Below are 12,528 nucleotides of genomic sequence, written 5' to 3' on the forward strand. Positions count from 1 at the left end.
AGTGGTCCTCAGGGAACGCGAGAGGACAATGAACGCAAAACAAACACGTGGCATCATGGCATGAAATTCCCATTGTCAAAAACTATTTAAAATAGGAAGGGAAAAAGCATTAATGTGGGGAGAAAGTGTGGATATGTTTAATCTGCTGTGATAAAAATAAATGGCTGTGGGCTCTGCAGGCAAAATGCTGCTGAGTGAAGATGGTCACATTGTCCACAGTTATGGCTGGGTGAACCTGTTCCTCCCAACAGGTATGCATGCTGAAGGGTCCCGAGTAGTTTCAGAGTCATGGAGAATGAGTATTCCAAGAGCTCTCAGAAGACCTGTGCTGTTGGGCAAGCAGAAAAGGTCCAGGCATGGTAACGAGTTCCGGAGCATTTCAGCCAGCGAGGTTTCTTTTGAGTCGGTTCAAGTGAAAGTGGACTTTAGTTGAGTGCTGAATAGCTTACTGCTACCCAAATCCTTTGTTTTGGGTAGGAGTGGGGTTTTTCCAGGAAAGGTCTCACTGTGGCCTAGGCTGACCTGGAGCTGACAGCAATCCTCCTACCTTAGCCTCCTAAATGCTGGGATTAAAGATGTATGCCACTAAGTCCAGCTGTCACCCAAATTCTATTTGTTTCGACTAAAAGTTTTACTAAAAATCACATCTCTTGCTCTTCAAAGTGCAAAGATTTCTTTTGAAATTTTTAAAACATCATTTACTTGGTATCTGTGTATGTGTAGAAATGGGAGTGAGTGAGTGTGAGTGTGTGTGTGTGTGTGTGTGTGTGTGTGTGTGTAGATCAGAAGATAACTTTTGGGTCAGTCCTTGTCTCTACCTTGTTTGAGGCAGGGTCTCTTCAGGTTGTCTATCACTCCGTTCATGAGCTCCCAGGAAATTCTCCTGCCTCTACCGCTTTTCTCAGGTGCACTGGGATTACAGAAGCTTGCCACAACTTTTGGCTTTTTTGGAGTTTTTTTTTTTTTTTTTTTTTTTTTTTAACATGGGGTGTGAGAAGATCTGACCTCAAGTACTCATAGTTACATGGCAAGCACCTTATCCACGGAGCCATCTCCCCAGGCCTGAAAAGGCAAATTTCTTTGCGTGTGAGAATGAGATGATTTCAATTTCCTTCCAAAATATCTAAGTAAAAATTACAAGGGCTATTTTTGTCACTTCTTAGTAAAACAAAAAGGCAATGAAATAGCATCAATGAAAATTCTAAAACATACCACTCAAACACATAGTAGTATTTCCTGCTTTTGAATAATTTCTTCTGATGATTAAAAAAAAATCGCCATGATTTCTCTGCACATTTAAAAGCACAGTCGCTAAAGGGAAAGTGTATTCACAGCTGGCTCAAGTGGGGCTGTGGTGGGCTTTCTCTCCACACAGATAGCCCGGCCGCTTAGAACTGCTGAGAGCCAGCATGCTGCAGGAAAGCTGTGACCAGGAATGTGCTCAGTGCATGCCTTAGAAAAGCAGACTGCAGTACTAGCTCAGCACAGTGACTCTGTTCTTAGGAAGCTAGCTTTCTCCAGTTCTCTTACTTAAAGGAATTTTTTTTTTTTAATTTGTAAAAATGATTCTGTCCTCCTGGCTATGAGAATATAGATACCAAGCTCAAAAACAAACACACGCATATGATCAAAACAAATGCAACTGCCAAAGGCAATTTTAGGTAATTTTCTAGAGAAATCATTTGGCACATTTTCCCTACGGGACTAATTTTATGAACATAAGGCAAAACACATAAAACCACACTGAACAAAAGAAGGCACAATACTGTACTTATAGGATATAAATATTCTAAATAAAATATGGGTGTTTAGTTCTTATGAAAATTTATTATGAAATATATCTGATTAGCATGCAAAGCAGTCGTGTTATTTATACATAAAGAAGAATAATACAAAGAATGTTATTAAAGTCATCAGAAAGAATTAAAGAATTAATTTGTTCAGAGAATTAATAATTATTCAGAGAAAACTGAAGAAATCTGAAAAGCAGTTTCTTTTTCTTATATGTTAGGGTACAAACTGATTGATAAACTTTTTTTTTGTTTTTGTTTTTATTTTTTTGAGATAGGGTCTCACTTTAGCCCAGGCTGACCTGGAATTCACTATGGAGTCTCAGGGTGGCCTTGAACTCACAGAGATCCTCCTACCTCTGCCTCCCGACTGCTGGGATTAAAGGCGTGCGCCACCACGCCCGGCTTGATATACTTTTTAAAGTACCAAATTATAAATCTAATTTTAACTGTGCAGGGAAGGAATTGTTTAAAATATGCAGCTAAAATAAGAATAGTAGAAAATGTAGTGTAAAGATTTGAAAGTAATACAATTTTTAACATAAGAGGTTTTAGGTATTTGTCATTTTACATCTGTAATGCAGCCACATAAGATCTTACTTAAAAATTTAGAATTATTTATTTCAATTAAAATTGTATTTCAAATAAATTTCAAGTAAATTTATCATGAGCCATTTAGGTTGTATATTTTATTTTAACTTTTTAGTTGGCATGCAGAAATTGAGATATCTGTTAGATTTTAGAGTAATTGTGGCTAAACGCTGTCTCTATTTGTAGAATTATAAATTTTTAGAGTAGAAACAAGATTCAGTGATCACTAAGTTAATTATAGGACCTTTCCCAGAGGCAAATAAAGTCCAAACCATTTAACATGAATGTACAAATATCATTAGGGAGTCACAGTGATCACACTAACACCTGGGTTTGTTGATTACCTCCAAAAATTTCTGGACCAAGTTGATATATAAAAGGCTCTTTGAACAAGCATAATATATAAAGAAAATCCAAAGGATGTTCACTCTAGATTCTACAGTGACTTTCTATTTGAATAAATTTCAACATTTCAAAGGCTATTCTGGCAAATGGAAAAGCTACTTTGTAGCCACAGTACATAATTTTAACTGTTTTTTTCAAATTCTTTTCATTTATGCCTAAGTAGCTAAAATAAATAAGATTTCTCACTATTTTAGACAATATAACTCTGAAAAACTGACTTTAAGCAGTTGTTAAGCTATTCTCTCAGCCTAACGCCCATGAGCTGACATAGAACTCATAGAAAAAGACGAATATTTAAAAGTAAATGAAACACAAAGGAAAAGGAAGAGGTGTACCTGCAGTTGTATTTTTGTATCTTTGCTGACACTTTTTGTTCTCCAGCGTCTTGTGACCCGCTTGTCTTTCTTTGAAATATCTACACAGTTAGCCTACATTGCACAAACGGTTAAAAGCAACAAAGGATTATTAAGTCCACACAGACAAAATATATACAAAGTGCACAGCAAGTTAGTAGAGAATTCTTGTTAGGACCTCAAAGCCAACCAGTCAGGAGAAAATGACATCGTACTGAAAGCAGAGATCACTACAGTTTAATTGTAAAAGACATTTTTCTGGTATATGGAATAGAGCCAGGATTGGAGGCCACAAGAAGCATTTATACACGTGAAAGATGGTCACAATTCTGATCACGCTGGGATTTACTACCTCAAAGTCATCATTTCCAATGCACAAGAAACATGGAAGGGTGACTCAGATATGTATTTCCACAGTAATCTGTACTGTATGTATTTCACTGTATAACTTTTTTGTTTTGTTTTGTTTCGAGGTAGGGTCTCATTCTAGCCCAGGCTGACCTGGAATTCACTATGGAGTCTCAGGGTGGCCTCAGATTCTCAGCGATCCTCCTACCTCTGCCTCCCGAGTGCTGGGATTAAAGGCGTGCGCTACCACGCCCGGCTAATGTGCAACATTTTTAAAAGTCAGTTTAATTAATACCATGAAACCAAGATTCAAAACTTTTAGGAGTAACTCCAGAATAGACACTTTTTGTACTATGGCTATTTCCTTTTGAGTGTCATCTTGTATATTCACAGAACAAGCTGAAATCGATTACAGATTCATGACTCGGGTCTTTTGACCAGCAGCCGTTACGTTTACCTGCATGTCAGTGAAGTTAGGTGCTGACTGAGTTCTCTGAAGTATCTCCAGGTTTTGCAGGAGCTTGCTAAGTTCCACAAGGTTTGACTGGCAGTGTGCAAGATCTAATGAAGACCAGAAATAAAAATGTTAGAACTGGATCAGTATGGTGATGATGGTAAAGGCAATCAGTCCTTGCTGTGGTAGGTATGCTTAGCACAGCCATGCTGACATGACAAGACTCTCAAGAGAAGCAAGGCAGACTCCTCTCTGCTGATGAGCTACATGAGTTCAAAGCTCATTCTTACCAACTAGTAAGAATGGCGTTTAGTGTAGATGCCATTAAAATCATAGATTGGATAAGCTCAGCTGATAAAGTACTTGTCTTGTAAGCAGGAAGACCTGAGTTCAATCCTCAGAACCCACATCGGCAAGGTCAGGCATGGTGGCGCACACTGTAATCTCAGCCCTGGGGTGGCAGAGATAGTAGATCCCTGGAGCCAGCTGACCAGCCAGTCTACCCTAGTTGGCAAACTCCAAGCCAGTGAGAGACCCTGTCTCAAAAGAAAAAAAAAAAAGACAAAAGAAAAACAAAGGTGGCCAGGTGTGGTGGTGCATACCTTTAATCCCAGCAGTCAGGAGGCAGAGATAGGGGGATCTCTGTGAGTTCAAGGCCACCCTGAGACTACATAGATCTGGACTTAACAGTAGTTCAGATCTTAAATACATAGGGAAATTGTTGGGTGTGCCAGGGCCTTCAGCCGCTGCAAATGAGCTCCGGGTGTGTGCATCTCCTTGAGCGCATGTGTCACTGTGCATCTGGCTTACATGGGACCTGGAGATTCGAACATGAGTTCCAGGTCAGCCTGGGCTAGACCAAGACCCTACTTTGAAAAACAAAACAAACAAACAAACAAAAAAAAGGTGGGTGGTACCTTAGGAATGACAGCTAAGATGTGTGTACATGTCCTTCTGAACACACACACACAATCTGAAACTATGTGTGATCCCTCTCCTGTCCTGATGGCATTTGCCACATGGACAGTAGTGCCATGGTGGCTTTGTTCTTAGGAGCCCATCTGTTTCTCTGAAACAGTCCAAAAGGTGGTTGTCTGGAATCTGGGTGGAGTCAAAGTCAAGTTCAGGAAAATAGAATGGAGTAAAAATCAGTTAAACATATTTATTATTCAGCTCATTAATAACTTTGCAGTAAGTGACTTCTTTTGGGCTAGAGAGGTGGCTTAGTGGTTAAGGCTTTGCCTGTAATTTAAAGGACCCAGGTTCAACTCCCCAGGACCACATAAGCCAGATGCACATGAGGAGTTCATTTGCAGTAGCTGGAGGCCCTGACATGCCCATTCTCTATCTGCCTCTTTCTCTCTACTCTCTCTCTCAAATAAATAAATGAAAAATAAAAAAAATATTTTTAAAAAATAAGTGACTTCTTTAGAATCTATTGCAGGGCTGGAGAAATGGCCTAGCAGGTAAGGCACTTGTCTGTGAAGCCTTAAGAACTCATGTTCGAATCTCCAGGTCCCATGTAAGCCAGATGCACAGTGACACATGCGCTCAAGGAGATGCACACACCTGGAGCTCATTTGCAGCGGCTGAAGGCCCTGGCACACCCAACAATTTCCCTATGTATTTAAGATCTGAACTACTGTTAAGTCCAGATCTATAAAGAGCCAGCTACTTACTAGAAACCAGACATTTAATTAGTTCCCCCATGTTATGTCTTTTCAAATGTAAGCAATGAAATAACCACAAAATAGTCTTCCTTGTAAAATGCAAACACTCTGGGCACATAAGCATGCTCTATGACAAATGATCAGTACAGATTTTTTTAAACAAGTGCTATAGGATATGAGAAACCAGAGATTTCGTATGGCTTTAGGTCATCAGGACAGGCTTAAAAAAAGAGCAGACTTTCTAGGTCTAGAAGACTGATGGGAAGGTTCAAACAAGAAGATGGAGGGCACTGCAAGTTGGGGAGAGCAACCTGCCCAAAGGGACACAGAAGGACATGTACATATATTCAGGAACTAGCAGGTGGTTCAGTCTCCTGAAGGCCAGGTTGCAAGGGTATGATTATGTTCAAGGCTGAACCCATTAGCTGCTGAATGCAGGCTAAGGGGTTCTGACTAATGCCGCACAGCCAATGGCGAGTCATTGATGAGTGTTTGCATAGGAGTTACTTTAAGAGCTAGCAGTCCCCTGGGACAATGCGCCATGAACAAAGGCCTAGGCCGTGGGATTAGTCAAATGTGGATTGGCTGGAATCCGGACCCCTCCACTAAGGCAGCTGTATAATGCTGGGGAAATTCCTGAACCTTTACGCATTCCCATTCCATGTTCCACTTTCACGAAATGGGCAGAGCAGCAATACCTTTGCCTTTGTGGCAGAACACAACAGAATAATGGCTGCTTAAGTACTGGCTCAGGGCCTGCAGACAGGCTCAAGAGTGGTAATTTCCCTGAAGCCTCCAAGAGGGATAAACAGCACAAGCTATGGAAACGGACTGAGCAGTGCACAGGCCAGGACTCCCAGAGACACACCAGAGCCTGGGTCAGGAAGATACGAATGGAACTCAAGGGAAGGTGGTTAAGGGAAAGGGGAGGCAGAAATGGCTGGCTGAACAGGGAGGAGGGTCAAGATGCCCCTGGAGTTGCAGGGGTCGTCACACAGCAGCACCTGGCCGAAGCCCAGTGGCTGCGTCCATCCTTGGGGGAGACCTACTTAGGCTGGACAAGCAACATGGGCAGACACACACTGGACAGGCAGTAAGGACTGGGTCTGAATTCTATTCCCTTTTACTAGCCATGGACAGCTGGGCTAAGGGGAGGAACTTCTCTGGGCTTATTACCCAGATGAGAGGCTGGGCATTCTAGAATCACTGCTGGGGGGTTCCTATCGACTTTTCCAACAGTAAGGTCTGCTTCTTTCCCCAACCATCTGAGTGTGTGGTAAATACATCCATGGAAAACCTTTATTTTATTACTGTTACTATTATTTTATTTTTTTGGTTTTTCAAGGTAGGGTCTCACTCTAGTCCAAGCTAACCAGGAATTCACTATGTAGTATCAGGGTGGCCTCGAACTCACAATGATCCTCCTACCTCTGCCTCCTGAGTGCTGGGATTTAAGGCGTGTGCCACCATGCCCGGCACCTTTGAGTGTGTGTGTGTGTGTGTGTGTGTGTGTGTGTGTGTGTGTGTGCGTGTGTGTGTATGCCTGTATGTGGAGGCCAGAGTTTCACTTTTAGTGCCTTATCTGACCACTCTACCTTATTCTTTGAGGCAAGGTCTCTCCCCAAACCCAGAGCTTAAGCCTATTTGGATAGATTAGCTGGCCAGTAACCTTTAAGGGATCTGTTTATCTACTAGTCCCCAGAGCTGGGATTAGAGAAACACAGTTATGCTTGGCATTCACATGGGTTCTAGGGATCCAAACCGAGATTCGGAGGCATGTGCAACACGTTATTCACTGAGCCGGTTCCCCTGACTTAGAAAACCCTTTATTGCAATGTCATCTGGACATGGTTATGAATTTAATTATAGCCCTCTTACAAGTAGTTTCACATGCAGATTAAGGTTGGGAGGTTGGTGTCTCAGAGGGGTGATACAAATTGCTGTACACTTTGAACTCACATAAAGGTAGGTTGAAAAAAAGTAGAGGTGTTGGGGGACTAACACAGATCATCAAATTTTCATTTATTCCGAAGTAAGACATCAGAAAGTTATCTAATATGTACTTTTACTATAATTTTTTAAAAGGAAATATTAGGGGCTGAAGAGATGGCTTAGCGGTTAAGGCACTTGCCTGCAAAGCCAAAGGACCCAGTTTTGATTCCCCAGGACCCATGTAAGTCAGATGTACAAGGTGACGCATTTATCTGGAGTTTGTTTGTAGTGGCTGCATACCCTGGTGTACCTATTCTCTCTAATAAATAAAATAAATTAAAAAGACAAAAAATGATTTAATCCTGACAGCATCTCAAGATCACATATCAGTTGAGCTCAGCTACTCTCTACCATGCCCTCGCTTTTCTCAGCTCAAAGATCAAATGAAAACTGTCGCAGGATGGAGCAGCCTATAGGCCTAGTTTGGACCAATGTGCTTGGGCTGAAGAAGGAGAAAGCTCTAGGAGATTAGACAGCTCCGAGATGGCCTCGTGAGCGAACTGTGGGTTAATCAGAGTATTTCAAACCTGATCTACAGTGAAATACCACTAACTCTGGGTATAAATGTGACACTAGAGTCCTATGGTTTATGTCTGTGTTGTCAGGAAACACACTGGTTACATGGGCAACACAGAGCCACCGAGAAGTGAGCCATGGAAGGGACCTGGAGAGCGGGGCAGCAGAGTCAAGCAGCATGTGTGGTGGCAGGCAGTGGCAGTCACAGGGAACTGCTAAAGAGATAAGAAGGTTGAAAAAGGTGGAGGCCCTGGTGAAGGGAGAACCTAGATTCACCTGCAAGACAGGAGCGGCTGCAGGTTAGAAGCCAGTCATGGGCGGCAGGAGGGTCCAGGGTGCGAGAAGGAAAGGCCGGGGTCGTCCAGGGGGTCAGGGTGGAAACAGCAGCACCATGACTCACTCCGCTAGCTTTGGAGTGGGGCTCATTCCGAGCACCCTCGGGGGCAGGGACTACTAACCTTCGGCACACCTGTCCATCTCCTCCGAGTCCTGCAGCCAGGCCGCCACTTTGCTCTGGCCCGTCGTGCACGTGACAGGCAGGCTACTGCTGCACGGTAACGGGGACTGCCACGGGAAGCTGTTGGGCTGCATCTGCGGCAGACGGAGCGAAGCACACACTTTACCCGAGCAGAAAGGGCACATGCACACAATCAGTAGCCGATTCGAGGGCCAAAAATAAAAGCAGAACGGGCACATTCAAAAAGAGCAGGAAACTCCTGCCCAAATGTGCTCTGTGCTCAGTGAGAGTAAAATTCACGCCACACTTTCAGTAAGATGGCCCCTCCGCCACCCCACAAAGGGGACAGTGTTCTAGTATGTGAAAGTCCATGCTCACAGGCTCCTGACAACCCAAATCCCCAGTCACTTTAAATGACACAGGAGGGGGCTGGAGAGATGGCTTAGCGGTTAAGCGCTTGCCTCTGAAGCCTAAGGACCCCGGTTCGAGGCTCAATTCCCCAGGACCCACGTTAGCCAGATGCACAAGGGGCGCATGCGTCTGGAGTTCGTCTGCAGTGGCTGGAGGCCCTGGTGCACCCATTCTCTCTCTCTACCTGCCTCTTTCTCTGTCACTCTCAAATAAATAAATAAAAATAATAAAAAAAAAATGACTCAGGAAGTCGTGTTTGCCACAGGGTCCTTATTGTAGTATTCGTAACTCGCGATGTAAGGCCTCTCCTTTCCATAAGCTCTCTGGGCCCTAATAATTAGCTCAGTCCTGACGATTACAACCCTACATCCTTCACTGACCAGCAAGCAGACTTAAATGCTTTAAGGACATCAGTGTCCTTATATAAAACTTATATAAAAGGTGATCTTGCCAAATTATATACAGTAGGTAGATTTTTCCATGAAAAGAATTTTCTGTGAAATAAATGTAAACTGAATGAACTATGTAAATCCTGGGGTGGGTATGGTAAATAGCGAAAACAGACACTTTCCATGAAGCTGAAATAACTTTAAACCTCCACATTTGATTCTGACGTTCAATTAAGCTGGCTGTGTCTCTTCTAAATTATTATGAAGTGAGTGATCATATACTTAGCAAACCCAGACTTATTTATTACCCACACAGGGCCACAAACCAATTAACATTCAGTGGTTTCATAATTGGATATGTAGAAGGAAAGCAGTGATAAAAGGCTCTTGATTGCACTTTGGAAGTGTAATGGAAATCTTTCACCGACTGAGATCTTTGAGGCCCATTTACAATGGGAGAGCTTTTGTGGAAACCAGAAGAGCTTTCCTATTCTGGAGCAGACAGTAAGTATTTGGTTTCAGTCCACAGGTCTCAGATATCACCTAAGTTATTTAATAAATAAAACGAGGGACAGAAATAATACATCTTTTATCAACATGTTGGCCAAAGATGCAGGCAGAGGCTGAAAGAACCAAAGAATTAAAAATTTATGTTTTCTTTTTAAAGAGCATTTGGGATATATTTTTCATTTAATTTGTCCTGACACTGGGATTCATTCCACCCTGTGATGAGGCCTGGGGAGTCTCATAAACCTGTGTGCTATCTCTGGGATCTGCAAGTTCCCAACACCCCTAGTCCTCTGACCTCCCAGCCTGTTCTCTTTTATTTCAGGACTAGTTGGTATTATGGTTAACTCAACACTTTATTCCAAAGAGAAAACTAATTAAACAGTAACGATCAAAGCTTCAGTCAAAATAAAATAATGTAAAGTTTGAGAGCCTTGTGAAAGATGAAATGGGAGTTAACGATAATTATTAAGCAATTTCCATAGAAATAACAAACTGAGCATAGTAATGTTTCACTGACTCTGATCTGGTTAGTCTTGGTGCTCCTCAATGGCGTTTCTCAACACTATGCAGAGGAAATTGGGTCTAAGTTTTACATACTCCTTTGGAAGTAAAGAGAAAGAAGAATCCTCCACTGGAACGTTCTCAAACCCAGTCTTTGTGGCAGCTGTTGCTACCTTTAATTTCAGGTATGAAATATGAAGCTGGAACAGCCCTGGGTGGTGCCACGGGACTATGTTTTGGAAACTTAATTACTGAATCAAAGGCAGAAACAGCTGCCTCCCGGCCCAGTATCTTAACCTTGACTTTCAAATAAGCAATGTTCCTAACTTTTCTGGAACCCAGAGAATGCAAATGTTCTCTTAGTACAGAAACCATTTCAGCCTGTCTTGTCTGGTACCTGGTAGAATGAAAGGGGCTCTGGTTTTAGAATCGCATGTAGGGTCGGATTCTAGAACAGCTGTGTCACTTGCAGACAAATTCTTGACTGTCTCTGAACATTGGCTATGTGAAAGATTGGAGATGAATAATGCCTAACATAACCCTTGGTCACTGAAATACCGCTAATATTATTGTTACATTCTCCAGCTTGCTTGCATCCACATCATGGGGAATTTAGTAGCCTTAACATTATAGAATATATAATGCATATATTACATATAGTATATATAGATCAAGGCATGAAAAGAAGTTTTACTTTCAGAACTTTGGGGTCATTTAGTTACTACCCAGGAAGGTATCTAATTTCTGGATGCTGACTAGATAGATGTTTTCGCTACTTTCTGATATTTCTAAAAAGCCCACTGAAAATAAGACATAGTCAAATTATCATAAAGCAAAAATAGCTGGTAACTCTCTTGGCAATTCATATCTACCTCATCCCTCATGCACGTTTGTGGAGAAGTCTATTGCTAATGTTCCTGCCTTCTGAGTGTCAGTGCACAGCGAACCTTCTCATTTCAGGGTTTTCAGATGAGACAGGTGAAGTGTTTGATAATTTTCTAGGCAATTTCCAGCTGTTGTTTCACAATACGACGTCATACCTTTCCATCAACAACAGAAACATTGGCAGCCGGAGAGGACTCGGCTGTAGAGGTTGCAGGAAATATGTGAAAACTGGCATCTCTCGGTGACCTCACAATTTCATTCTGACGGTATAACCGGTGATGGCGCAGTTTGGAGACCCAGGCATCAAACCAGTCCTGGGATTTCACCTAGAACAGCGAGCAAGAGCAGGAGGTAGATGTGAAATCAATCTCCCATCTTCCTCTGCTATAGCAAATGCTTTCCCGGCTAATACAAAGAAGCTGTTGAAAACAACCTCACCTTCAAATGATAGATGTGCTCTTCTGTGTCTAGGTCTATCCTCCGAGCTTTCTTTTTAATTGACATGACTGACAGTCCCACGTCGATGCTCCCATGGACCTTCCCTTTCTGAATCTGAAACCACCAGATTAGTCAAGAGTCTAACATGGCTCAGGGAAATTCGCTGAAGAGGGGGCAGAAAGATTGTTAGAGCCACAAGTTGGGATGTTATGCACAGAGACATTGCCTCTTTCCCATAACTGATGGCTACCCCCACAATGCATGACCCACAATCCCCAATGAGAAGGGTCTCTGCAGAGCGGGGAGAACAGGAAGGAGGCTAACAATGATACCAACATGGCTGTTTACACACTCAGTATGTACATAACTAATAAAGAAAAAAAGATTAAAAAAGAAAGAAGAGTCTGGAAGGGTATATGGTCTCATGTGTTTCTGTGCTAAGCTGATGTGAGCTCAAGGTAATTTTTGTCTATGGAGGTGGAGGGCTACACCCCTTTAATGAAAAGAAAATGGCTAAAGTCTGAGGTTCAAGTCCTTAAACTGAGCATAGTCGTTACTGTGAATTCACACCGATTTCAACATGTAACTCTAGCCATTTTATTCTTACTTTTGGCATAACTAATAATGCCAATTTTTCATAATTCTAGATTGCCTAGCTTCTATCTACTCAATAAGACAACTTGGATGAGTCCAAAAATAACTGGTCAACTTTTGACCTATGACCAGAATGTCCATGGATGGCCAGCTGGGCAGCACTGGGCATCTGGGACCACAGATCAGGGAGCAGCCAGCTCCTCCTCTGCCTGCTCTCTTCTCAT

The 12,528-nt window shown here is 42.3% G+C and overlaps 1 protein-coding gene across 8 annotated transcripts in view; it reads right to left on the minus strand.

Annotated features, from left to right (window-relative positions):
* The window catches only part of Osbpl6 (oxysterol binding protein like 6), a 130,292-nt gene that overhangs the window by 53,513 nt on the left and 64,251 nt on the right, over positions 1–12,528 (minus strand). For 4 of the 8 annotated variants that reach the window (XM_004660295.2, XM_045146989.1, XM_004660299.2 and 1 more), the window contains exons 6-10: positions 11,711–11,824; positions 11,428–11,598; positions 8,578–8,710; positions 3,945–4,048; positions 3,122–3,214 (exon numbers count right to left, since the gene is read on the minus strand). In XM_004660295.2, the coding sequence (XP_004660352.1) occupies positions 3,122–3,214; positions 3,945–4,048; positions 8,578–8,710; positions 11,428–11,598; positions 11,711–11,824 (615 nt within the window). The remainder of the gene's footprint in view (positions 1–3,121; positions 3,215–3,944; positions 4,049–8,577; positions 8,711–11,427; positions 11,599–11,710; positions 11,825–12,528) is intronic. The other 4 variants (XM_004660297.2, XM_045146991.1, XM_004660296.3 and 1 more) reach the window with 1 other exon arrangement.

Source organism: Jaculus jaculus, chromosome 4 (assembly GCF_020740685.1).
Source record: "Jaculus jaculus isolate mJacJac1 chromosome 4, mJacJac1.mat.Y.cur, whole genome shotgun sequence".
NCBI classification, from domain to species: domain Eukaryota; kingdom Metazoa; phylum Chordata; class Mammalia; order Rodentia; family Dipodidae; genus Jaculus; species Jaculus jaculus.